General features: G+C 36.7%; 2 protein-coding genes across 2 annotated transcripts in view; both read left to right on the top strand.

The window, feature by feature from the left end:
• The window catches only part of clic4 (chloride intracellular channel 4), a 33,371-nt gene extending 12,828 nt beyond the window's left edge, over positions 1–20,543 (top strand). Inside the window, exons 2-6 of the mRNA XM_067455455.1 lie at positions 11,793–11,902; positions 16,022–16,147; positions 16,247–16,353; positions 18,363–18,544; positions 18,683–20,543. Coding sequence (XP_067311556.1) covers positions 11,793–11,902; positions 16,022–16,147; positions 16,247–16,353; positions 18,363–18,544; positions 18,683–18,847 — 690 coding nt within the window. The 3' untranslated portion in view covers positions 18,848–20,543. The remainder of the gene's footprint in view (positions 1–11,792; positions 11,903–16,021; positions 16,148–16,246; positions 16,354–18,362; positions 18,545–18,682) is intronic.
• Positions 20,544–21,209: 666 nt separating this feature from the next.
• The window catches only part of crybg1a (crystallin beta-gamma domain containing 1a), a 48,641-nt gene continuing 45,263 nt past the window's right edge, over positions 21,210–24,587 (top strand). Inside the window, exon 1 of the mRNA XM_067455454.1 lies at positions 21,210–21,608. Within this exon, the coding sequence (XP_067311555.1) occupies positions 21,298–21,608 (311 nt within the window). The 5' untranslated portion in view covers positions 21,210–21,297. The remainder of the gene's footprint in view (positions 21,609–24,587) is intronic.

Here is a 24,587-nt window from a genome sequence, read left to right as displayed (position 1 = left end):
TATCACACATGCAATCATGCCAATACTCGGAGCTATAGCAAGCCGTAACTTTTGGCGCTCAGGCGCTTCATAAACAGAACCGCATGCGCCTCGCGGAAGAACATTGCAGACGGCTCTACTTCTTGTTTGTGGTGAGTCCATAGACCGTAAAAAAATACGAGTCACGCAGATATTGTGCTAATCCGCAGCGGGAATAACTTATTTTTTGTGTGCAGTGATTCAGAATAAGACAAAAACCCGGTTTGGAAAAAATCTTCATGGTGTACTTGCTCATTATATACATTTAGTTTTTTTTAAAACAGCATGTGTGATAAAGATTAACTCAAGGGCTTTTTAAATGTATTATTAATACATTATTGTTTGATGGCATTTATGCTCCAAGCATCCGCTAATTTCTGAGCTTGTTTATGATAATCCAAATGCGGTATTATTTCCAGTTCATTTTGATTTGGCTGTAAATCAACAGCGCGATTTTTTTGTTTTTATAAATGTATCTTTCCCCTTTTGAAACATGTTTAGTTTTCCACATTATAAGCATTTTGAAATGCAACTGAGATTTTTGAATAGATATATTTCAGATACCCGTCCCTTACACATTTTAAAGAAATGTTTTAGGTTCAGTTAGATGCGGTTGACCACACACAGTTTTGACAGGTGAAAGTTGTCTATTACCTTATTATTTATTTTTGTTACACTAGTTACATGTGAACAGGGTATGCATATTTGTGTTTCACATTATTGTTTTTTTTTTTAAAAATTACAATTTAAAAAAAGTTTTCTATTTTAATATATTTTCAAATGTAATTATCACAAAGCTGTATTTTCCGCATCATTACTCCAGTCTTCAGTCTCACATGATCCGTCAGAAATCATTCTAATATCAGGGCTCTACGCTAACTTTTTTCTTGAGGAGCACTTGTGCTCCTAATTAAAAAAAATTAGGAGCACAGTCAAAAATTTAGGAGCACATTCTAATCCATCAAACACATTCCAATTATAACTTTCCCATTACAGGACGATATTTGTCCTTTAATGTCCAGGGTCATTTTTACCATTATAAGAGCAATGTTTTCTAATCTTATTAAATGTATGCATCATCTGTCAATTTCTTAAATTCAACATAATTCTGACATAATATTATCATTAACTTCTGAGAGTACAGCACTAATAAACACACACACACACACACACACACACACACACACACACACACACACACACACACACACACACACACACACACACACACACACACACACACACACACACACACACACACAAAGCAGAACTAGACTTCATACAATCAAACACCTATGCATTTAATGCATTAATGCATGGGTTAATGTTGTATGAATGTTTTACATATAAGTTTTTAAATTTAGAAATATGTACAAATTAAACTTTAAAAGATTAATATTTTAAATAAAAAGCCAATGCAAAGTATAAATATGAAAATAAAACCGCCAGTAGGTGGCGGCAAGTCATTCAGTCAATAGTTCAAAACACAGATTAATTTGAATCGAATCGCTTGGAGATGCGAATCAGTTCTGGTGTGGCTTTGATTTTCACAAATAGACAGTGTTGTGGCTAAAACGTTGTTACTCAATATCAACTTGTCTATTAGATTTTTGTACGAGATCAGTATCACACATGCAATCATGCCAATACTCGGAGCTATAGCAAGCCGTAACTTTTGGCGCTCAGGCGCTTCATAAACAGAACCGCATGCGCCTCGCGGAAGAACATTGCAGACGGCTCTACTTCTTGTTTGTGGTGAGTCCATAGACCGTAAAAAAATACGAGTCACGCAGATATTGTGCTAATCCGCAGCGGGAATAACTTATTTTTTGTGTGCAGTGATTCAGAATAAGACAAAAACCCGGTTTGGAAAAAATCTTCATGGTGTACTTGCTCATTATATACATTTAGTTTTTTTTAAAACAGCATGTGTGATAAAGATTAACTCAAGGGCTTTTTAAATGTATTATTAATACATTATTGTTTGATGGCATTTATGCTCCAAGCATCCGCTAATTTCTGAGCTTGTTTATGATAATCCAAATGCGGTATTATTTCCAGTTCATTTTGATTTGGCTGTAAATCAACAGCGCGAGGCGTCTGGTAAAGTGCGCATGGCCGCGTCATCACACACGTTTCACTTTGTAAACAATCGTTGTTTGAAGTGTAGTCCGTCCACGTTTTTGCACTTCTTCTGCTGACTGAAGGCATGAAAAGCAGTTGATTGAAGTAGGAAACGTAGCCTATCAGTTTCTCAGTGTTGATTCACTCCGTGTTGTAATTTTTATTACGATTGTATTACATATCCATTCATGAGAATAGATCGCACCGGTGCGCCTAAATATTTTTTCACAGTCGCACGCAGTAATTTTTAGGCGTAAATGCGCCCAAAATGGGCGTTATGTAGAGCCCTGAATATGCTGTTTTGGTGCTTCATTTTTGATATTATTAAAGACAAAGTTAAAAAGCTGATTAATATTTTTGAGTAAACAGGAAAGGCCTACTTCTACTTAAAGGGGTCCCAATAAGGCCATCCTTAAAAATATTCTTGTTTGCCGTAACCCGACCGACCCTGTCAATTTAGGGCCGACTCAATTTTTTATTTTTTTCCCCTTTTAGTCCGACCGACTTGCCGGTTGTAAATTGCTTTAAGACCGACCAATTTCTTTTTTTACTTTTCAAACAACTAATACAACAGTAATAAAATAATATGAATTATATTTTAGTAAGTATTATAAATGTATAAATTGCCTGGGCCATACAAACGAAGGCTACGTTCTTTCGTTTATAGAAAAACCCGTGACGTCATCTATGTTTACACTATGGTTAACGGATGTCACACTATGGCCTGCACGTGCGTTCGTTTCGGTTCGGCTCATACTCTCATTCACTGTAACGTTAGACTGTTAAAGCCCTGTCGGAGATTTCGCCGCATTGTGTGACAGGAGTCAGGACCATGGACACGTTACACACACCAGGCAAGTGCACTGCAGAGGGGAGGGCTTTGAGCCACTGCCCTTTTTGAAAATTAATCAAAAGTGCCCCTCTCAACATTTATCATTACTATATTGGGGCGAATAAAACAGAATTTGAATTATAATTAATATAACAACGTGTACAAAACAGTAACAAATGGCGGAAAAGCCGTTTATCTTGTCCCTGTCAGTCTGAAATGTCGTTGTCATAACGCGTTGCTATGGGTAGCGTGTTCTGCTCGACCCCAGCGCGTGGTTGGGAGCGGCGGCACTGGTTGTAACTTGAAAAATAATGCTTTATGTATGGTTCTGTCGATGGATACACGTGCACTACAACAGCGATAATAAAAGAAAAACGTGGGCAAAACGGTCTATCTTTGTAAACTGTGTTCAATGCATGCGAGTGCTGCCGTATGACCAGTCATTTTCGCCATCATCACTCAGTATATTCGCCAGAAGACGCGAATGAGAACTCTGCAGTGAGAGAAGATCTGTCTCTGTGCGCAGCGCGCGCACGTCTCACAGCGCGCAAATATTGAGTTCTTTCAAGTCTTGCGTTTGAACGGATAAACTCACACAAAAAGTATATCAACATGTCGATCTTGATGAGTATCCATCAGACAGTCTGTATATCAGTGGCGGCTACTGGTCTGTCAGAGAGGGGAAGCTCATTTTTGGCCAATTATCTTATTTATTTAAAAGTAAATTCTGCCCTACGTTCCTTTTCAAGAAAATGGTCTTTTACCCTGTGAATGAATGAACGATCTAAAAAAAATATTAAACTCTGTAAAACTGAAACAAGGAATGTGGTGTATAATTGTGTGAAATGTATGATGAAAATCAAGCAATTTCGCCAAGCAAATATCAAAGAAATAGGTTGCAGAAGTTTTTATTTCGACTGAACTTGAGAAATCCGCGATGGGACTGAGCGCGAATAGCTTCAGTGATTCCTTATAGTACAGAATCGCTGTCAGTCAAAAGGAGATGCAGACCCTCCAATCATCACGCAGAAGCTCAGCGTCCGGGCCAGCCCACTCCCCATTCACTCCCAGAGACGCTGAGCGTCCGTGGGCGGGACATAATCGCAGCGTTTATCCAATGACCGTCTAGTTTCGAAGCGCTGAAAAAAACCGTTCAAAGCAGCCCCATTGAAGTCAATGGACGCTGGGCTTCAATAGGGAAATGCACTGACGCTGCGGGAATGTATGAGAAGGAAATCGAGTCAGCCGACCTGCTATATGTAACTGATTCTGAACGAACTCGTCTTTGAGATGAACGTTTTCTAACGCATTTTTAGTCAATACAATGTTAATATAATAGTACATATTTGACCATTAATTTTGTGACATTATAAGGGAAGCCGAGCTTCCCTTGCAGTCTTAAAGAAATCGCCACTGCTGTATATGCCTTAAGAGAACTTTATACAGTCGAGAAAGACGATGCATATCTCTGTATTAGGTCTTAAAGGGGCAGTAGCCTTTACTGCTGTCTGTCAAACAAAAGATAAGGACTCACTCACTGCTCTTGATTGAATAGCTGGTTATAGCTACTTAATTAATTGAATTCATAAAAACAACTTTTTGCTTTTTAATATTCAAATGCACTAGTCTATATCACCAGATGCATTGGTCTGGCAAGAAGTGCAAGCCACTTCAGAGACAGATAGTTGCGTGTTCTGAGTTAACACAATCGAGCGTAAAAATAAGAAACATATCACGGAAAAATACTAAAACGGGAAGACAGCGGGAAAAGAACTAAAATACGTGAGAAACCCGGAAAAAAAGGGAGGGTTGACAGCTTTGAGTCAATGACAGCTAGCTGGTGGTTGGACCCTTTTCTTAAAGAATGCACCTGAAATTTATGCAATAAACATGTTTTTGACAAATATTTCAATTTGTTTGTGGTCTATATAGCCTGAAATTAGCCTACACGCCCGAAGGCACGGCTTGAAGACCCAGTCAGTGATGTCACAATATGCCAATTTGTTTAAATTCATACCTACATAATCACCATCACCAAAAATTTACTTTTTTTTTGTATTAAAATTTGAAGAAAAAAAAATATAGACCTACCTACCGACCCTTTTTAAAAAATTTTTTACTGTTACTGCAAACCAAAATATTTTTAAGGATGGCCTAACATCCATATATCAGTACATGAAAAATCTTAGATTTCCTGATGCGAACATCATTTGTCTTTCATCATCTGTTTCTCTCTAATTGGAAATCCTTCTTTCTCTCTGCATGTCTTTTTCTCTTTCTCCTTCCCCTTTTTTCTCCTTCCTTATAAGGTAACGCCATGGTCAGATCGTTCACAGGGGCTGGAGAATGAGCACATTGTGATTTGTGAAGAGTTTGGCTGTTTAGAGTTCTAAATTTAGTCTGCTGGGCACTTCCCCTCGGCCCCACCTCCAGACACATACACATTTCTGTCCTGTGGGAATCTCACAGTGTGGCCTAACAAGGGAGGCTGAAATGCAGGAGTGGGTGCTGTGCCATGAGCGTGTGTGTGTGTGTGTGTGTGTACAGGTTTAGTTTTACTTGTGAGGGCCAAATTTCCGCACTTGCATAGTAAAATGTTATGACAAATGACTAGTGAGGACAATTTATAAATGGCTTATAAATCAGACAAAACATTTTTATTTAAATAAAGCATCTTGCACATGTTTATGATGCATAGGTTTAGGGTTAATGGTTGGGTTAGGCAAAAGAATTATCATTAACCTGAGATCAAATCAGTGAAAGTCTCAGTCATTTAGTGAAACAAATGTGTGTGTATGGGAATGAGACTCCACCTTCATACATTCGTATTGAGTTGCCCTCTAAAGCTGTGCTGGAAGAGATGAGATCACTCACAGTGAGCCAGATCAGATGTAGACAGTGACACGTTCACCAGCAGCTACTGTATGATGACTCACTGTCTCCACCGGTCAGTTGTAGATGTGTGCTTCTCCTTCAGGGAGTTCACATCCTTCATCTATCCCTGCTTATGACTACATTTACATGCTCCCTCCCTCATAATGCGTTTATAATAGGATTTTGACAATATATTGCGATTTAAACTTTACCTCGTGTAAACACAATCCTTTGATCAAACTAATACGATTAAGCTCATGATCGTAGTAACGACAGTCGCATTAAACAGGCATATAAACGCATTCCATTCTGACCAAAGTGTGCGGACGTACACGGATACCGTATGCTGCTCACACAACTTCATGAATAAACTTTGTGGCATTATTCTGAAGTTTTCCCTTCTCCAAATCACTAAACTCCGTCAACACAACTCGCTGCTCAGTAACTTCATTTAGACGGGGTGAAGAACACGACGGCAGCAGGCATACCCGCCATTGCGATGTTCACCATAGCACCAAATAAGCAAGCGCACAAGTTGTTTAACCCAGCAGGTGTTTATTTCTTGTGCAGCCAGGATGATGAAAGAATGAAAGAAGGGTTGGTGCTCGTGTGCTTCTGCTGTGAGAATGTGGAGTGAAGATAGTAAACTTCAGCCAGACAGCAGGGCGTTAGCTTGGCCAGCAGAGAGGTCTCCTAAAACTTCCAGGTTCCTTCTCATCAATCACCCTCTGCAAGACAAAAGGTAGCCAGACTGCAAACAGCCATTAGTGCATGTCTGGGAGATCAAGCTCTACTGCTCTTTCTTCACTGGGGTATATATGGCCCCAGTGATGAGTGGGAGATCGCCGTCAGGTGTGTGTATTGATTGCTGGTCAGCTGCTCCGTGTGTGTTGCCAGGGGCGACTGATGGTAGACTGCCACAATACATTTTAATGATAAAATTTGACTTTTAATGGGGATTTCAATGACTTGAAATGGGGATTTAAAAAAGAAAAAAGACTAGTATAATTTTCATATAATTCAGTAAGAATAAGAAAAAAAAACCAACATGCACACATATAAAATATGAATACTTTTCTGCTAGGATGCATTCAATTAATCAAAAGTGACAGTAAATACATTTATATTGTTACAAATCTTTTTAACTATTTTAAATAAATGCTGTTCTTTTAAACAGTTTATCCACAGTATTACTTTTTTTTTGTTATCAAAATAATGCAGCCTTTGATAACATCATAGACTTTTCCAACTTATACATAAAAATGTTCTTCTCAATATTAGTCTATTATTTTGTAATTAAAAATATATTTTTTATTACAAATCTGACATCTTTCTAAACATTCAGTGTTTTAAACTGATTCACTGAATCAGACAATATGGATTTTTCAGCATCAGCAGCAAAGTGAAAGAGTTGGGAAATTTAAAACAGAAAATCAATAAATAGTCTTTTATTATCAGTCTTTGATTGGATTATTTATTGATATATCTATTTTTTTTATTTTCATAAATTTCTGTTTTTATAGGTTTCTGTGTTGCCATATAAGGTACACCGCCTGTCTTTCACTTCCTCAGACTGCCATCTGTTTTTTCCCTCTTTTCTTTTGGATGCACCCAGTGTGTTTTTAAGAGGTGTTTAACAAAAGGGCTCTGTTTGTGTTTGGAGAGCCATCCATATGGATCAGAGAGAGAGAGAGAGGGAGAGCAAGACCTCCTTGAATGGAGAGATGTGTATAGAGGGCAACATGCCAACATCTATGGAAAACAGAGATGCAAACACACTGCCGCTGTTCATTTTAGTCCATGGGCATCTTTCAAAGGTCATTTGGACCCTTCAGATTTTAAGGGAACAACGCCAGTTCTGTTCAAAACTGGCAGATTAAAAACATGCAGCACAGACATTCCCGTGTCTTGAGGTGTGAGTAGTGTGTTGTGTAGCTGTTGTTTACTTTAGTAAAATAGTTTAAATTAAGATTGGATGAGAGAGCAGCTGTCTCAGAGGAAATGCTTGCCCTCAGTCGACGTTGCAAAACCTAAACAAAACCCTCTTACAACACCCCATGCCGGACATTTCTGGAATATATTCTGCTCCCCTCCCCACCATCCTCAGAGGCCTTACAGCAGGGGGAGGTGAGAGAGAAGAGGAGTACAAAAACAAAAAGTGGAGAAATAAAGACAGAAGGGGTTTAACAAGGTGTTTAACGGTTTGGGAAAGCCCACCTGCTGCTCCTACTTTGTTGTTCATGCTTTTTGTCTTGTCTTGTCGCTTTTATTATATGTGAAGATGTGTTGTAGTTGGTGAATATGCTTATTTCTTTATGAAATTAGGTTCCAAAGCACCTAGAGTTGGTTTATAATCCCTGAATAATTAAATTGAGATGTTTTCTAATACAGTTCTGCAGGGACATCAATGGCTGACATCCTTTTGAGAGCTTTTCTCTCAGTCATCCCTCATTAATACCAACAATTGGTCTTATTAAACCTCTTTGTGTGAGGAAAGACCGTTTGCTCTGTTGTGATGAATGGAGCAGATGAGTAGAGAACACACCCTGGGGAATCCACAGCTGTGTGACCTGCAGGCCATTACTGGTACTGCAATAAGAAAACTGATTGGACTAACAAAAAACTGTTTTGTGGCATCTGTGATTTAAACCATTTTCTGATTTAGCAAGTTATTTGACTTCCTTAAAATTTGAATGGATTTGTCTTTAAACAAACAGAGCCAAAAGGATCCCAGGCCCTGTAATGTAATGTTTGCAGACAAGGAATCACTTGCCACTTTCAGCATCACTTTCTTGGTCACTATCAGTCTCACAGGAATATTTTACCTTTAATATCTAGAAAACAGGAAGGCAAATATAAATATGTTAATCTTATTTTTTATACACTATCAGTTGAGTTCAGTAAGAAATGTATAATTTTATTTATCAAGGATGCATTAAATTGATCAAAAATGACATCAAAGACATTTGAAAATAAATATTATAACATAAATAAAAATGTAATACAGAATTAAATAATATAATACAAATTCTGTTCTTTGAACTTTCTATTCATCCTAAATAATAATAATAATAATAATAATAATGGTTTCCACAAAAGTATTAAGTATCAAGTAAATTTTAAGTTCTGTTTTAACACTGATAATGTTGAAACATTGAAAAAATATTACAATATTAATATAAAAAGTTGGTTTAATAAATAAATGAATAAAAATGTAAATAAATATTAGATCATGTATACATTTTATTGTTATATTAACTATTAATTAAACAAACAAATACATATAACAGCACATTTTAGTGCGTACAAAAAATATAATATTGTAACTAAATAGAAACTAATTTTTATATTTATAATATACAATTTATGTGGTGTTTCGAAAAGAAAGCTGTCTTTTACATTTTAAGATGGGGTACCTCACATGAGGATGAACATATTTGGAGGTATATGGTAGCTAAAAGATTAAATATACCCGGTCTTGAAGACCTGTGCCCAGTTGCATAAAACACCTTAAGTGAAATTTTCCCTTAAGATCACCCTTAGGTTTCCCTTAAACTTAATGTTGTTGCAGAAAATAACCTTTAAGTGTCACTTAAGGGTTTCTTAAAATTAAACGTTAGAGTACTTTGACTAGGCGCAGTAAAAAGTCCCGGCCGAAACATTCTCCCTCACATCTCCCCCTCCCCCCTATTGATAAATGATTGGTAAATGATGGCAGAATTTCTCTAAACTATCTATTTTCTCATCTGGTATTCTCTTTCATATTTGGTTTTCTCTTTTGTTTTTCCTTATACCTGTTATGTTGTTTTCTGTGGAAAAAAAAACGTACCGCTATATGTTATATGCCTTCAGAAATTTCATTTCAATCATAACTTCATTTCTGCTTAAGGTTTCACACACCTACAACAGCACACAGCAAAGAGGCTTTGATTTTAATGTTTTTCTTCATAACCCAAATTTTTCTCTGTATTGTTGCAGTTTTTGGCTGTGAGTTTGCGTAACGGGTTGTTTTATGTAGTCTATTGTCAGCCCTAATAGACTGAACCCAGGACAGACTACATATGTGTGTGTCTATGGAAACCGTTGTCTGTCCCTGTAAAACATATACTTCCTGTTTGCTTTATAAGCATCTTTCATTGGACAGAATCAGGAATCACTGAATCATTTTGAGCCATTAAATCTGACTCTTACTCCCCTCTCTGAACAATGCCCATTTTCTTTCTCAGAATGACGGGTTTATTTTTGAGTGTGTGATTTAATGTATGTAAAGGGCACAAATTTATCAGACCTTTTTTTTTTTTTTTTTACAAAAGAAACCATTCAAAATGAACCCTGAGTCAACAGGAGAAGGACCTGCCTCAATGAGCACTGAACAGAAGTAAAGCTTTTGTTCACCACATAGAGAGAGAAAGTGTATGAGCAAGAGATACCAGCAGGGTGTCTGGACGGGAGAAAGATGGAGGAAGAATGAAAGAGCGAGAGAACTCGCTAGAACAAAGTCTTCTGTTCTTTATTGGACTGTTGGATTCTTTTCAACATGCGAAACCAGATAACAAGTGAGCGGCCAACAATACACTGCTGAAGGAAAAAAGCTGATTCAGATATCAGTACTGCTCTGTGAGGCTTATTGAACTCTGAGAACGTATAGCATACAATTTTTGATAAAGAGCATGTTAAAAATGTTTTAATTAAATATATTTAGAAATGCTTTTGTAGTGAACAGTTTATATCTTAGATATATTTTTGACTGAGACGTTGCAATACATTCTGAGATTGCCTAGTCCACGGAGGATTACTAATGTCCAACATTTGGGGTCAGTGTATTCAGTATGTGTAAAAATTTACTATAGAAATTAGTACTATTATTCAGCAAGCACACATTAAACTGATCAATTGACAGGAAAACTTTAATTAAAGGTAAAATATTTATTGTTAAAAAAGATTTCTATTTCAATGAAATACTGTTCTTTTGAACTTCATAATTTCAGAAAGAATCCTGAAATTATGTATGTCTTGAGCACGCATATTTATCATTTCCAAAGGATCATGAAATGTGATACTGAAAACTGAAGTAATTATGATGCTGAAAATTCAGTTTTGCCATCAGTGGAATACATTACATCTTAAAATATAAATAGAAAAGTTATTTTAAATGATATTAATATTTTACAATATTACTGGAATGGTCTTTGTATTGATTACCCTTGATGCCTTAAAATGCTCCCTGTGAGGCAGCTCAAGAGGTTTTGCCTTGTTGTCTGTTTCTCCTTCGTTCATTTCAGGTCAGTTTTACTGAAATCTTAATCTGAATCTGAATTGCTAAAGCACTCAGGCACATCTCTATGAGTCATAAGCTTCTTGTCTGTTGTGTTTTAGAGTTCACACATAGTGTTGTATTCAGCCGAGAGATGTGGAGGAGGAGGGTGGGCTCCTTTTGGTGATATCTCCACTGTGGAATTCAGTCTTTGAAAAAATGCTCACACATGCACATGCTATCTGATGATTTGAGATTTAGTATTATTGGCATGTCAGTAAATAGTAAAGCATTGGTGAAGAATTAAAACTTTTAAATGTAATAAATTAAGCTTTAAATTGTTAAAATAGCACTTAAAATGCCATAATAGGACACCCTCACATACAATCATATGAGCAGCCAAATACTGTTCTGAGTATTCGACTGGATTTCACGGTTATTGAATATTTTCGCTCTCAGAATAAACAACTAGAGTAAGCCTATAGTCAAATAAATCTTACTAATGTGATTGTTTAACAGTTAAATATCTTTGTTTGTGATTTGGTTGTTTAGTTGGCTATCATCTGATACAGAGTTATGATGATGACCCTGTGATTGCAACATGTTCAGTGCTGAAATTTCAGCTGATGTGAAGCAACTCATTGGAATGATGACAGTTTTGATTATTTATTCTTCTTTTTTCTCTTTCAGGCGGGCAGTGATGGAGAAAGTATCGGCAACTGTCCATTTTCTCAGCGTCTCTTTATGATTCTGTGGCTGAAGGGTGTGGTCTTCAATGTCACCACTGTGGACCTTAAGAGGTGTGTGTGTGCATGTGTGTGTATACATTTCCCCAAATATTACTTAAAGCAGATTTGTTTTTTAGTTCCATGCTGACAAAGTGTTTTTTTTTCATTTAGGAAAATTATTTATAAAATAAAGATTTAGAAAATATATATTTTTAATATAAATCATACCGGATTCGTTTTTTTGAGAAGGTAAAAATGCAGAATGTTTCCTGTGATGGGTAGGTTTAGGGGTAGGGGCAGTGTAAGGGGATAGAATGTACAGATTGTACGGTAAAAAACACATTACGTCTATGGAGAGTCCCCACAAAGATAGTGCACCAGATGTGTGTGTGTGTGTGTGTGTCTGAGAGAATTCTATTATCTCTATTGTAATTGTAATCACTGAGGAATTTGGGACACTAGTGTGATGGTGAGGCAGCATAGACACTATATTCTGCATACAACTGTGTGCCACTGATGGTCTGTGGCAAAATTTTGAAACTTCAGAGCTCTGGAAATGAGGTTAAGCCAGCTAATATCAGCTGTGACTTTAACCTGTTATTATATAGTATCCACTGACTGCGACTCTGACTGTGTGTGCTTAAATATTTAAAGGTGTCATGAACTGTTTTTTAAAAATGTTTATACTGTTGTCTGAGGTCAACTAATGATGTTCGTGTGGTTTTACATTAAATAACATCATAACTAATAAGTAATAGGCTATTTTCTACACTGGTTTTAAGGCTCTCTCCTGAACGCTGGGTTTTGATGGGCGTGACGCACTAAAGACCTAGAAGTAAACACCCACGGCTAGGATTGGAGAAGATTTGCATATTTAATGAGCTTCTGCTCCCCTGTCAGTTCAGTTCACATGAGGGAGGGATTGTTTTGAAAGCAGACGGAATAATTCTTTGACAGGGCTCTCAAACCGTTTTATCAAACAAACACAATGATTTATCTCTCATCCACCCGTGATCAGATTTTTTTTATTTTTTTTTATTAATTGGCCTGCCCGAGTGCTGGATATAAGCGCAAAACACACACACATACACACACTCGCGTGCGCACTCTTCAAACACAACGCAGATCTAGAAATTCATGTTATTTCACTATTTATGATTCACCGGCCTGCCTACATGCTTACATTTTGGTAGCCTGTCTGGAAAACACATTGTCCCGGGACATTGGGCTTTGCGAGGCCTGGGAGTCTGATCTCGCAATGAACCAACAAATAAGGGATTCCAGCAAGTAAAAGCGTGCTGGTATGCTCTGTTAGACACGTCATGTACACATAATCAGTACGATCTGTAACAATGCAATACTATCGCATGTAAAAAACATTTTTTACTCACATAAGTCTGCTGCACCATTCCTGTGTTTTAATCTCAATATGTCTGCAAATCCAGTGTCAACCTGTGTCTTGTTTACAAATGATTATCTTGCTATCTTCGCCGTGTTTGTTGCACATGGTAAAACCGGATGCACACTGTACGATTTTGCCCACGATTTGGCCGTCTTTGAGACAAATTTTGAAAATCCTAAAAGATTCCTCTGATCCTAGGCTAAAATCTGACGTCTTTGGTCATTAGTTTGACATGTTCACTGGCAGCCGATTAAGACCACTGCGATCAAATTTTACCTCAGACGAAATTCTGGCAGTGTCAGAAGATTTGGCACACAATCCTGCAGTGTGACTTCTCCTACGACGACCGTCAAATATCTCGGTTTTTCAAGACAAACTATGACCGAAACGAGAGCTATAGATATTTTTTGTAACCACCATTTCAGTCCTGCATGTAATGCAGCTCACTGTCACCGAGCGTGCCATTCCTTGATGATATAAAACTCCAGACGATTTTTCTTGCGTGCGTCCGTTTTTAGCGCGCCTTGACTATCGTGCAGTCTGACATTAATGACAACTGAGATCTTGCAGTGTGACATGGCTTACATCGGGGATCATGTTCGTACAGTATGACAAGGTACATTCGCAAGGATTTTGAAAAATCGCAGTCAGTTTAGCTCCACAAGTCGATGGGAGGGGCTACAGATGCAGCATACACATATACACTTTTCACCCTTCTAATACGTCATTGATTTGGGAGACTCGTTTTCTGGGCCTGGTGTCTATAAAAGCTTTTATTTTACAAACAAGGACGTTTTCAGCTCCGAAACTATCAAAAGCTCAAGGGAAAGTTGATTTTTCAATTCCTCACTCCTTTAAATGTATTTACCAAGCTGCAACCTCCCACGGTCTCTCTTGAAGCCAATGTGGAAATAATTTAAACTGCAATTCCTCAGGCTCCAGGAGGGAGCAGAATCTCATTGAGCCCCATGTTAAAATTCCCAACTTTACAGCAGAAAAAAACATGTTTACAGACTGGAACAAATTGTGGTTTTGGTCTATACGGCCAATTTTGCCTTTCATAACAACGGTGAGGGGGTGAATTTTTTTATAATTCATATGCTCACATTATATAAAGCCTTAAAGTTCTGCGTAATTATGGGCGTGGTTACTTTGAGTGACAGGTGGACAGCCATTTATCCGCCATCTAAAGTCACCTCAGCTCCGCTCACATCCCGCCTCTTTTTGCCCATTTTCTGTTATCAGGGCATGACTAGCGACGACGCGCTAGCAAGATGGCAATGGCCAATATATCCATATTTTTTTTACAGTCTATGGTATTTACATTGATCTATGATGACATCCAGTCCACACCTATATTTTATTTCTCTATCTCCCACTTACTCTTCAGATTGTATTATATTATATTATATTATATTATATTATATTATATTATATTATATTATATTATATTATATTATTATATTATATTATATTATATTATATTATATTACACTTCTCAATCTTTCTTTCTTTCTTTCTTTCTTTCTTTCTTTCTTTCTTTCTTTCTTTCTTTCTTTCTTTCTTTCTTTCTTTCTTTCTTTCTTTCTTTCTTTCTTTCTTTCTTTCTTTCTTTCTTTCTTTCTTTCTTTCTTTCTTTCTTTCTTTCTTTCTTTCTTTCTTTCTTTCTTTCTTTTTCTGGTTTTCTCCTCTCTTACCCTTTCCATTGTGCCAACACGAGGAATATGGTGCTCCATGTGCTCATGCCAAAGGTGTGAGGTCATTTCCTGTTGTTGTAGTTGGTAAGATCAGAGTGTTCCTGCCTTCAAGGCCTCATGGGACATATAGCTTTTTTATTGCTGAACCCTCAAGTGTTTTCATATTTCACAGTCTATATCGGGACATTCTCATTTGGGAAAAAAACAATTAATGAACAACAGGGTTTTTTTTCTTCCTATATATATAATATGTGTATGTGTATATATATATATATATATATATACGTATGTATGTATGTATGTATGTATGTATGTATATATATATATATATATATATATATATATATATATATATATATATATATATATATATATATATATATATATATATATATTGGGGTAGGGTATACAGCGCTTTATACAAAGCTAAGTGTGTGTTTGGCTGTGAGTGCTCTGGAAACCCCCTGTATTGCATGAACTGTATGCAGCCCACCTTGTATTCTAAAGAAAAATAGAAAAATAATTCATTCAATGTCCTTGGGCTCTGCCATGCTGACCTCTTCTTGTTATAGTTAAATGAAATATATCTACAGTTGCCATGGCTTTGGTTTCATACTAGTGCTGGGCAATAAATTCTTCTTGATTAATCACATGGAAAATAAAAATTTGTTTAGTGTGTGTGTGTGTGTGTGTGTGTGTGTGTGTGTGTGTGTGTGTGTGTGTGTGTGTGTAAACTCTATATATATTTACTTTTATTATTTTTATTATATTTATTATATAATTTATCTTGTATATAAATATTTAAAATATCATATTTTTCTTAAGTGTGTGTGTTTGTGTGTGTGCGCGATTGTGTGTGTACATAATAATTATAGACATTACATTCACATTGTAAACACAAACTTATTTTGGATGTGATTATTCATTTATAGACTGAATATACTTACATATAATATATAGAGTCTCTGTTTACACATTTCACTGTTCTGTACTGTACACTGTTCACACATTTCAAGTAAATGCAGTTGTCAGTCTCAAAAACTGACTGTAAATGTAGCCATATTAATGTGTCATTTATGTTTTTCTTGGTAGAAAACCAGCTGATCTGCAGAATCTGGCCCCAGGAACCCACCCTCCCTTCATCACCTTTAATGGAGAGGTCAAGACAGATGTCAACAAAATCGAAGAGTTTCTAGAGGACGTCCTCTGCCCTCCAAAGTAGGGGAAAAATGTGTTTGTGCGTTTAAGCGTCATGTCTGTCAACACCCTGTCAAAATGTTTTATTTTGTACTTTTATGTGTCTGTTTGTACATTCAGGTACACTAAACTTGGTGCCAGACACCCAGAATCCAACACTGCAGGGATGGATATATTTGCCAAGTTCTCTGCCTTCATCAAAAACTCCAAACCTGATGTTAACGAGGGTAACCAGAAAGATTTCACACTCTATCACCTCTAAAAAAACGATCAAATGTACATTGCTCAGTGGAATAATTACACATGGGATAAGCTCAGTTTAACCACACAAATAGTTTCTATTGCTCCAGTTTGAGAGATTAGACCTGGTTATGTGTCTCATGTTGTGTATGTAAACAGTGTTGTCTCTAGTTTAGATAACGCAGGGCTTGGATCCAGTGTCTCATTTACATGCTTTAGTGCTGTAGGCAGGGCTACAATTTGATAGTTAGATCAACTTCCAGAGTAACATAAAACTGAGTTTTGGTCAAAGTAACAGCGGCTGCTCTTTTATCAGTAGGTGTAGTAGAACTTGTTGTCAGAATTATAAATATGTTAGGAATTTGCCTTGGTACAATGCCGCACAATCTCAAAGACTCTTCGACTCTAACAGTTTGGCAGTGACCCTGCCTGAACATAAACTAAGTAATTCTCCACCCTTGTGAAATGTTGACTCTGGGTGATAACAGCCTTTCTATTCCGACTGGAGTCTGTCAGCATTGTCTCAGCGATTTCTCCTTTACACAGCTCTGTCTGCTAGCACTAAGAGACCTCTCATAGAGAGCAGAACATGCCTTTACATTTTAATTTGCATTTAGTTTGTAACTTTTGAAAGTTTAGAGCTTAACGGGTAACCTGTAACAGTGGCATGCTGATATTATGCGAGTCAGGCTCTGTCTCAGCTTTCACTGGAGTGTAATTATGCCCTTATGTGGCAGTGAAGCAGAAGTGCAACCAAACACTGCAGTTCTGGTTTGGAACTTTCTCCCTCTAGAGGGCAGATTACCATTTATTTCTTTATTTCTTTATTTTTCTTCTTTATTTTTTAGACTCCCTTTAGTTAAAATTGGTTTCTTTTTTTTCCTTCTTTTAATTTTGTGAATTATATTATATTTATTATATTATACAAAGATATATTTTGTAATTTGTCCCCTCTGAGGCATTGTAAAATTGTATTTTTAATTGTATTACTTGTATTCATTTACTGTGATATGGGATACTTTTGTTGTCTTTGCAATTTGGTAAAACAGACATTGATTTAAAAAAGCTTTAAAGTGTCTGTCTACAAGGTGAAAATCAAGGGAACAACTTTGATGTTTCTGATTAAATTATATATATATATATATATATATATATATATATATATATATATATATATATATATATATATATATATATATTTATTATTTAATCACACTACATGTTGCAAGTGAACTGCTCTGTGGACCAACTGAGATGATCAGAGTTTGGTGTGTTTTAAGCTGGGGCCACACTAAAAGATCTCATACAAATCTCATACAAATTTAAAAAATGTGAGACCACAAACATGGCAATAAGGAATCATAGATTCGACCATTTTTTTCCTCTAGTGTGTGGAGTTCTGCTACGTGACCAGGAACTAACAGATTCCATTCAGAAACAAAGCAGACCCTGTGTCCCAATGTGCATATTATCCACACTATTTGCCCTAAACAGTATTGAAAATTACTAATGTCACATACTTGCATATCACAAGAAGAAATGACTCTTGTAGTGTAGGAACTGCTTTATACAGAAAACCTGCATTGGGCAGAAAAGAAAAATGTTTAGAGATGGCAAGCTGGAGTCATGTGAGTTCATGTAATAATCTCCAGAGCTTGTTGAATATTTACTATTTGAGATCAGATGGCTCTGACATTCTTCCAAGCAAATTCAGCCACTCTTAACACACCTCACACTACAGGAAAATCTGATTTGATAACCTGTAGAACCATCAAGATAATCTGGACTTTTCCTAGGATTGTCAGAAGGGTTGAAATTTGCCCAAAATCGCCCGATTATCTTATGGTGTGTACCCAGCAATAGATTTCCTTTGGAGTGTTCACATACATTTCGTGAACAGCTAACCATTTAAAACTTTGGGGAAAAAAACTTTGTCATTAACACAGTTATTTTTTTTAGGTTATACTTAACTAACTTTAAATTGTTGTTGACATAGCATTGGAAAGAGGACTGCTGAAGACCTTGCAGAAGTTGGATGAGTACCTTTGCTCTCCTCTACCGGACGAGATCGACCACAACAGCATGGAGGACGTGAAGGCCTCTGTGCGCAGGTTCCTAGACGGGGAAGAGATGACTCTGGCTGACTGCAACCTGTTGCCCAAACTCCACATTGTTAAGGTAAACCAGGTCAACTTCTGACTTGGATTAAAGATAATTTCAGAATATTAATATTTGAATATGAGTACTATGGGCCATTAAACATGACAAACTAGGCAGAAAGATTTACCAGTTAATTTTCTCTCTCTCGGTTTGCAGGTGGTGGCAAAGAAGTACAGAGGCTTTGAGATCCCTAAAGACATGACGGGCATCTGGAGGTACCTGAACAATGCCTACAAGCGCGAGGAGTTCACCAACACATGTCCCAGCGACAAGGAGATTGAGATCGCCTACGCTGACGTAGCAAAACGACTCGTCAAATAATGGCTCAAAATCTCCTCCACTCCCCTCCCTGCGCTGGGACTGTTTATTTTCCATCACACGAGAAAGAGAAAAAAACAAGCTATGGACTCCTTTTTTCCTTCTCTTTTATTTAGAGTAAATAAATGCATGATTTCTCCCTCCCCCGTTACAGCTCTTTAGGACATTGTTTTCACACTTTACTTTTTTTTTGGTCCTAGTTTAAGTGTTAAAGCAGTAAATGCCAGATACTGTCGGTGTATGATGGCAAACAGCGTGAGCATGTGGCTCACGCATATCTATTCCTCTCACCCACACTATGTAGCAATAACAGTGGGTACACCAGCCTTTTGTTTTATTATGGATTTAAAATGAAGATGCTTTTTCTAAGCTTGCAGCGTGAACCGTTATAAAGCATTTTGTTTTGTTTGTATCTAAACGCATTTGAACAGTGTTGAAAGCTCCAGTGTTTATTTTCAGTTTAAGAGAGAACTGTAGCACTCTGAACACACCGACCGATGTCTCCAAAAGACGCTTTATTGAAGTTTGAAATGAAGTGCATATTGACTTATGTTGATATCAAAGTTCGACTCTCAAATATGAAATATCATATACATTAGTCATTAGTTGTTCGCAGAAATGGGACCTTGCATATCATGTAATAGATTCGCAGCAGCTGTGGCCTTTTGATGAAAGAAAGGCCTCTAACAGTGATTATAGATACGTGAAGAGATTCTATAGATCTGCCTTATTCACTCTAGATTCGTTATTTAACGTTAAGAGCGCTGCGCTGTCGTAATTGCATCCCATGGCATGAAACACATGAAGGGAAATGTCTTTGTAGCTCTAGAGGTAGATCTACATCACTTGCACTTCACATGAAGTGTCCTTAACGATTTGAATAGTAGCAACATATTAAGTATACAAGGGACATTTCATTTCAAGAAGGTGAATTGTTTTTAAGATGTGGTGCTATGAAGGATGGACAGAAAATGGCTTTACAGTCTCACCAGTCAAGTTTGATTTAAAGGCTCAGAGTAAAAAAAATGCATTTTATGTTGATACAATGTTGAATGTAAACTTGATGTTTCTGATTTGGAGCAAAATGATAATGAAAGTTATGAATGAAAGAAATTGGTTGCCATGTTTTTCCAGTTCTTCTTGTGATTGAAAAAAGTAAACGGTTGTTGGTTTTCAGAGATTTATGTGCAACTTTTATACATTCATGAACTGAATGATACCGAATTTTAATGACACCTTTGGCCTTACACGTTTCCGCAAGTTTGCAAAAATGAAAACATATAGCATTAACTCAGTGGCTGGTTGAGTGAAAATGTAGGGATTTTTTTTCCCCAGCCAGCCATACTTTCACTTTTGAGATCATTACAGGAGATCATTGGCACGTTATTCTAAGTGGATTGGAGCCGCCTTTTTAAATTCTATTTTCAGCATTGTGCATTTAAAGAAATCAGCAATGTGCTAATAATTGTTTTTTTTTTTTTTTTGAGTGAGAGAGATACTCCCTCCATACCATTCAGCCCATATCTCTGACTTTGAGTAACTGAATGTTTAAACGTTGCTCTTTGTAGGTTTCCCATTGGGCCTGTGTGTGTATGTGTGTGCAAGAAACAGGTTTGACATTAACTATAAAAACACTGCATGTTTGCCATATGCCATCGCACTCTCATTAAATAAATAAACTGCTGGCAGCTATGACAAATTTAGAGTGTGAATTATTTTAGTATATCACTACACTACAGATTACTTCCTTTACCTACTGGTTTTTCCATGTCGGTTGTTTTCTCCAATGTTAAGGATATTCACGCGTTTTGGCTGCAGTGCAGATATGTCTTTCAGAATGAATATATAGGGAAAATATTTTAAACAAATTCTATTTCACATTTTACCATCCTTTGGCATTATGATATGCTAATTTTTTCCTCTTATCAAACAGGATGAGTATTTTTAAGTTTTATTTAGAACATTGCTAACACTTTAAAATAAACCCTCATTAATAAGTTGAGTTTCAGATTTTATTGAATATATTTAGATGTGTGGCCACCAGAAGGCGCTATAAACCTGTTCCATTCGAAAGAACAGTTGCTTCACACTGCAAGTGGAGATAAGATTGAATTAAAGAAGCATTGTAAACTGACAATAGATCATTCAGAACAAGTTGGGAGTCTATATACAAATCCAGTTTATTCATGTTTAAAATCTACTCTTGTGAGATTTTACAGCTCAGACCAACTTCTATTCTAAAAGAAAGACGTGCCCAAGCGGAAAGTATACGAAGTTCAAAAATGAACTGCGCGAGTGCGCGCTCCGCCCAACACGCTCCTGTTCAGGAGCGCGTGAACACCACATCTCCAGCGCGCGACAACCGCAGCGTGCGCATTTCAAACTTTCAGCTTTGACACCTTCATTAGACTAAAGGAAAATTGTATCTTTGTGTATGTCGTAAATACTTAATCATGAGTATATCAAAGTCCAAAATTAAAAACTTTTTTGGGAAGTCAAAGAGTTTAGGTAAGGAAACCAGTGATGCTGACGGGACTGAGGGTCAGTGGGGAACTTTGACCAGAGACGAGCGCGCGAGTTTCAGAGGTTCGTCTATTACTTTACCGTCAAACCCTACAGATGTCACCTCATCACCGGACTCGCTGCCCACCAGCCCCAGAGAGAAGAAGAAGACACGCTTCCCGACCTGGAGGTCCAAAAAGAGAAATAAAGATAAAGAGTTTCTCAGCAGTTCCGGAGAACTGGACTCCGTTTTTAACCACAAGTGAGTGATCTGTCATCTTACTTCTAATTCTCCTTTCTCACAAATTTCTAAGGGGGGTTTAGAACGAGCACCATATGCTGGCATCTCTCTTTGTATCCACTTTCCCTGTTAACCTGGCGCAAATTTTGGGGTCAGTTTTAAACTGGTCAGATTGAGAGATCAGCTGTACCAACTAAACCAGCTAGCTGTGTTTTTTTTTTCCTTTTCTTGTTTTTTGGGGCTTGTTGGTAACACTTCTTATCATTGTCGTTAAAAAACAAGGTCAACAGATTATTTGTTAATGTAGGTCTACTTGGAAAGTTTATGATTGTTCGAAATATCATGATTCACATGTATTCATCTTTAATTCATATATATTCATATCTTAATGTGTGTGAATCACGTAACCTGTCGTGAACAGTCATATTTCAAACGAAATTCAAAATATAAAAGTTATAATTTGCATAATGATAATGAAACCTGACTGCAGAATTATTCATCAATGAAGCATTATTTGAATGCAATTAAGCACCTCCTCCCTCATAATACAAAACATGTTTCATTCTCATTATGATATTGTAACGTACATTTATGCCGGCTGTTATCAAGATAAATTAAATATATAATATATTTCATTTATGTTGGCGTAAAACATAATAATATAATAAAAATCAACATTGAGAATACTGAACATTTTTTTCCTTAAAACCGCATTATGGTTATTGAGGGTTAAATAATAAAAAAAAGAATGATCTTAAATAGGTTTGATTTTGAGGAGAAATGTGAACTTGGCATGTTATGAGAGTCATGTAGAGTCTACATTATTAAGTAATAAGCTCTTAAATACGGTTTTCTGATCACTTGTAAAAGAAAGTTTTGTCATTGATTTAGTGAATGAACAATGGTGAATTAAGTTCAGTTTATATATTATAAACTGAAGTAGGCTAACCATTTGGTCTATTTTAGATTATTATACATGGATTTATCTGTTAAAAATAGCAACATTGTGGACTGTTGGTCATGTGTACATTATTATAGTGGAGACAATAGTAGGACATCCTGTAAAATTAGAATATATATCATGCCACAGCGGTGGAAAGACAGTAGAAAGGCAACACTGCTGAAGCTGTCTCTCTGCTTGAGCTGTCTCGAGATTTCAAGATGGGCTATATTTCTAGTTGCTAAACACTAGTTACTTAAACCAGTCTTTATTCCCACAATTCTAGCGAGGCTTCGTCTGTGTCGAACAATCAAGGGTTTGGACACAAAAGCAGAATTTGACAAGAATCAGCACCGTTCATAGAGTCCCACGGTTGATTTATTTTCATCTTGCGTAATCACATTTGATGTGGAGCTTTGTTTGATTTGATGTAGAGAACATGTCGTTAAGTAGACAAACATGCTTCTGTTTTTTCAAGTGGAGAGGTTTTGCTCGTCTAGTTTAGGTCCTCACCTTTGGCTTACTGGGATGAGACATCCTTGTGTTTCAATAGCAGGTTTTTTTCCTGTGTGCTTTTTTAGATTTACTGACTCACATGTGCTGGGGTTTTAGTAAGTAATATAAAGAAATCTGTCAAATAATTCTGCGATCTGTTCTTTCTCGAGTACATGTACGAAAGCATAACATAATTTAATCTAAACATAATAACTATTGTTGTATTATTATAATGAGCAATTTTATGCAATTAAATGCATGCTTCTTCATGCGAATGGCACTTTCTTATACACCTGCCACTGTTCAGTGAGTCTGTTCAAATTAAATTATGATCATATGAATAAGCAAAGTAGCAGGAAAAGGCTTCAGTTGAACAGACAACTATTAATCATCAGACTTTTTTGTGTTTTTTCCGGTTGCACAGAACCAGTTTAAACCTGGGACAAAACAGAAACGAAAGTTTGTTTTGTATATCATCTTCAATAAGCATGCTGATATAAGTAATATATTGTCTCACTTTAATAGCAGATGATGTATGAGAGACAGAATAGCAGGGTTATTTGATTTGATTATAGATTATAGTATTATAATGTGTGTCATTTGTTAAAGGCAAATATTAAAGGAAGTAAAGCCATCACCGACCACAGCTGAGGAGGAGACCTGGCTAGAATTTCCTGCTACTGTAGGGAAGAGTCACCCTTCTAAACAAAGAGCATTATAGAGCTAATATTTTAAAGCATTGACTATTTATAGAGATAATTATATTTAGTGTAAGGCTGAAAAAACTAGTAGATGCTGAAATGTCTAAATGAGGAACAAGGACTCTCTGAGGAAATAAAGGAAATTAACATTTGAACTGTCCCTCACACACCACTGCAGACGCAAGTCTCACCTCACTATCAGCTAATCTACATATTTTTCTGTTGACCCCCTCTTCCCCAATTCCTTCCCTCTCTCATGCTGAGATCACCGAAAATACACACAAAATCTCTCTCTTACAATGTCAATCCACACGATAGAGTATTATATCGATATCGTTTGAAATGTCTCAATGTGTCTGGTACAAAGATCTCATCCCCACAGAAGTTAACCAAAAGATAATCAATGTTTTAAGAGTTTAGAGATATCTTGTCTTAGTATGGTGGGTGTGGCTTTCAGCCATTTGGCCTTTGCATCAATACAAGTCTATAGGCCTTGATTAATGCAAATTCCTATTCTAAAACTTACATTTGAAAGAGTTTGTGCATTTGTTTCTGGGTATTTAAGGGAATGTTGCAAAGAGCTCAGGGCTTGACACTTTAAACAGGTCAAGATACCCAGCATTATGTCATTTTCAGAAGTCAGGTATATATTTCATTCTTTACTTCAGAGTATTTGATGTTATGGGTTACCAGCCGGATTTCATGAAAAATGCGTATAAATAGTACGAGTGTGCAATGTCGTGGAATGTATACGCCAAAACTCATTTTGCCGTGCATATGATACGCTGTTTTTCACGTGCATATGATATGCACTTTATGGCGTATTATACATACGAACCCCCCACCCCACCACCCTAAACCTAC

This window comes from Pseudorasbora parva, chromosome 10 (genome assembly GCF_024679245.1).
Source record: "Pseudorasbora parva isolate DD20220531a chromosome 10, ASM2467924v1, whole genome shotgun sequence".
In the NCBI taxonomy this organism is placed as follows: domain Eukaryota; kingdom Metazoa; phylum Chordata; class Actinopteri; order Cypriniformes; family Gobionidae; genus Pseudorasbora; species Pseudorasbora parva.
Note: the sequence above shows the minus strand (reverse complement) of the source record. Positions and strands in the feature narration are given on the sequence as shown.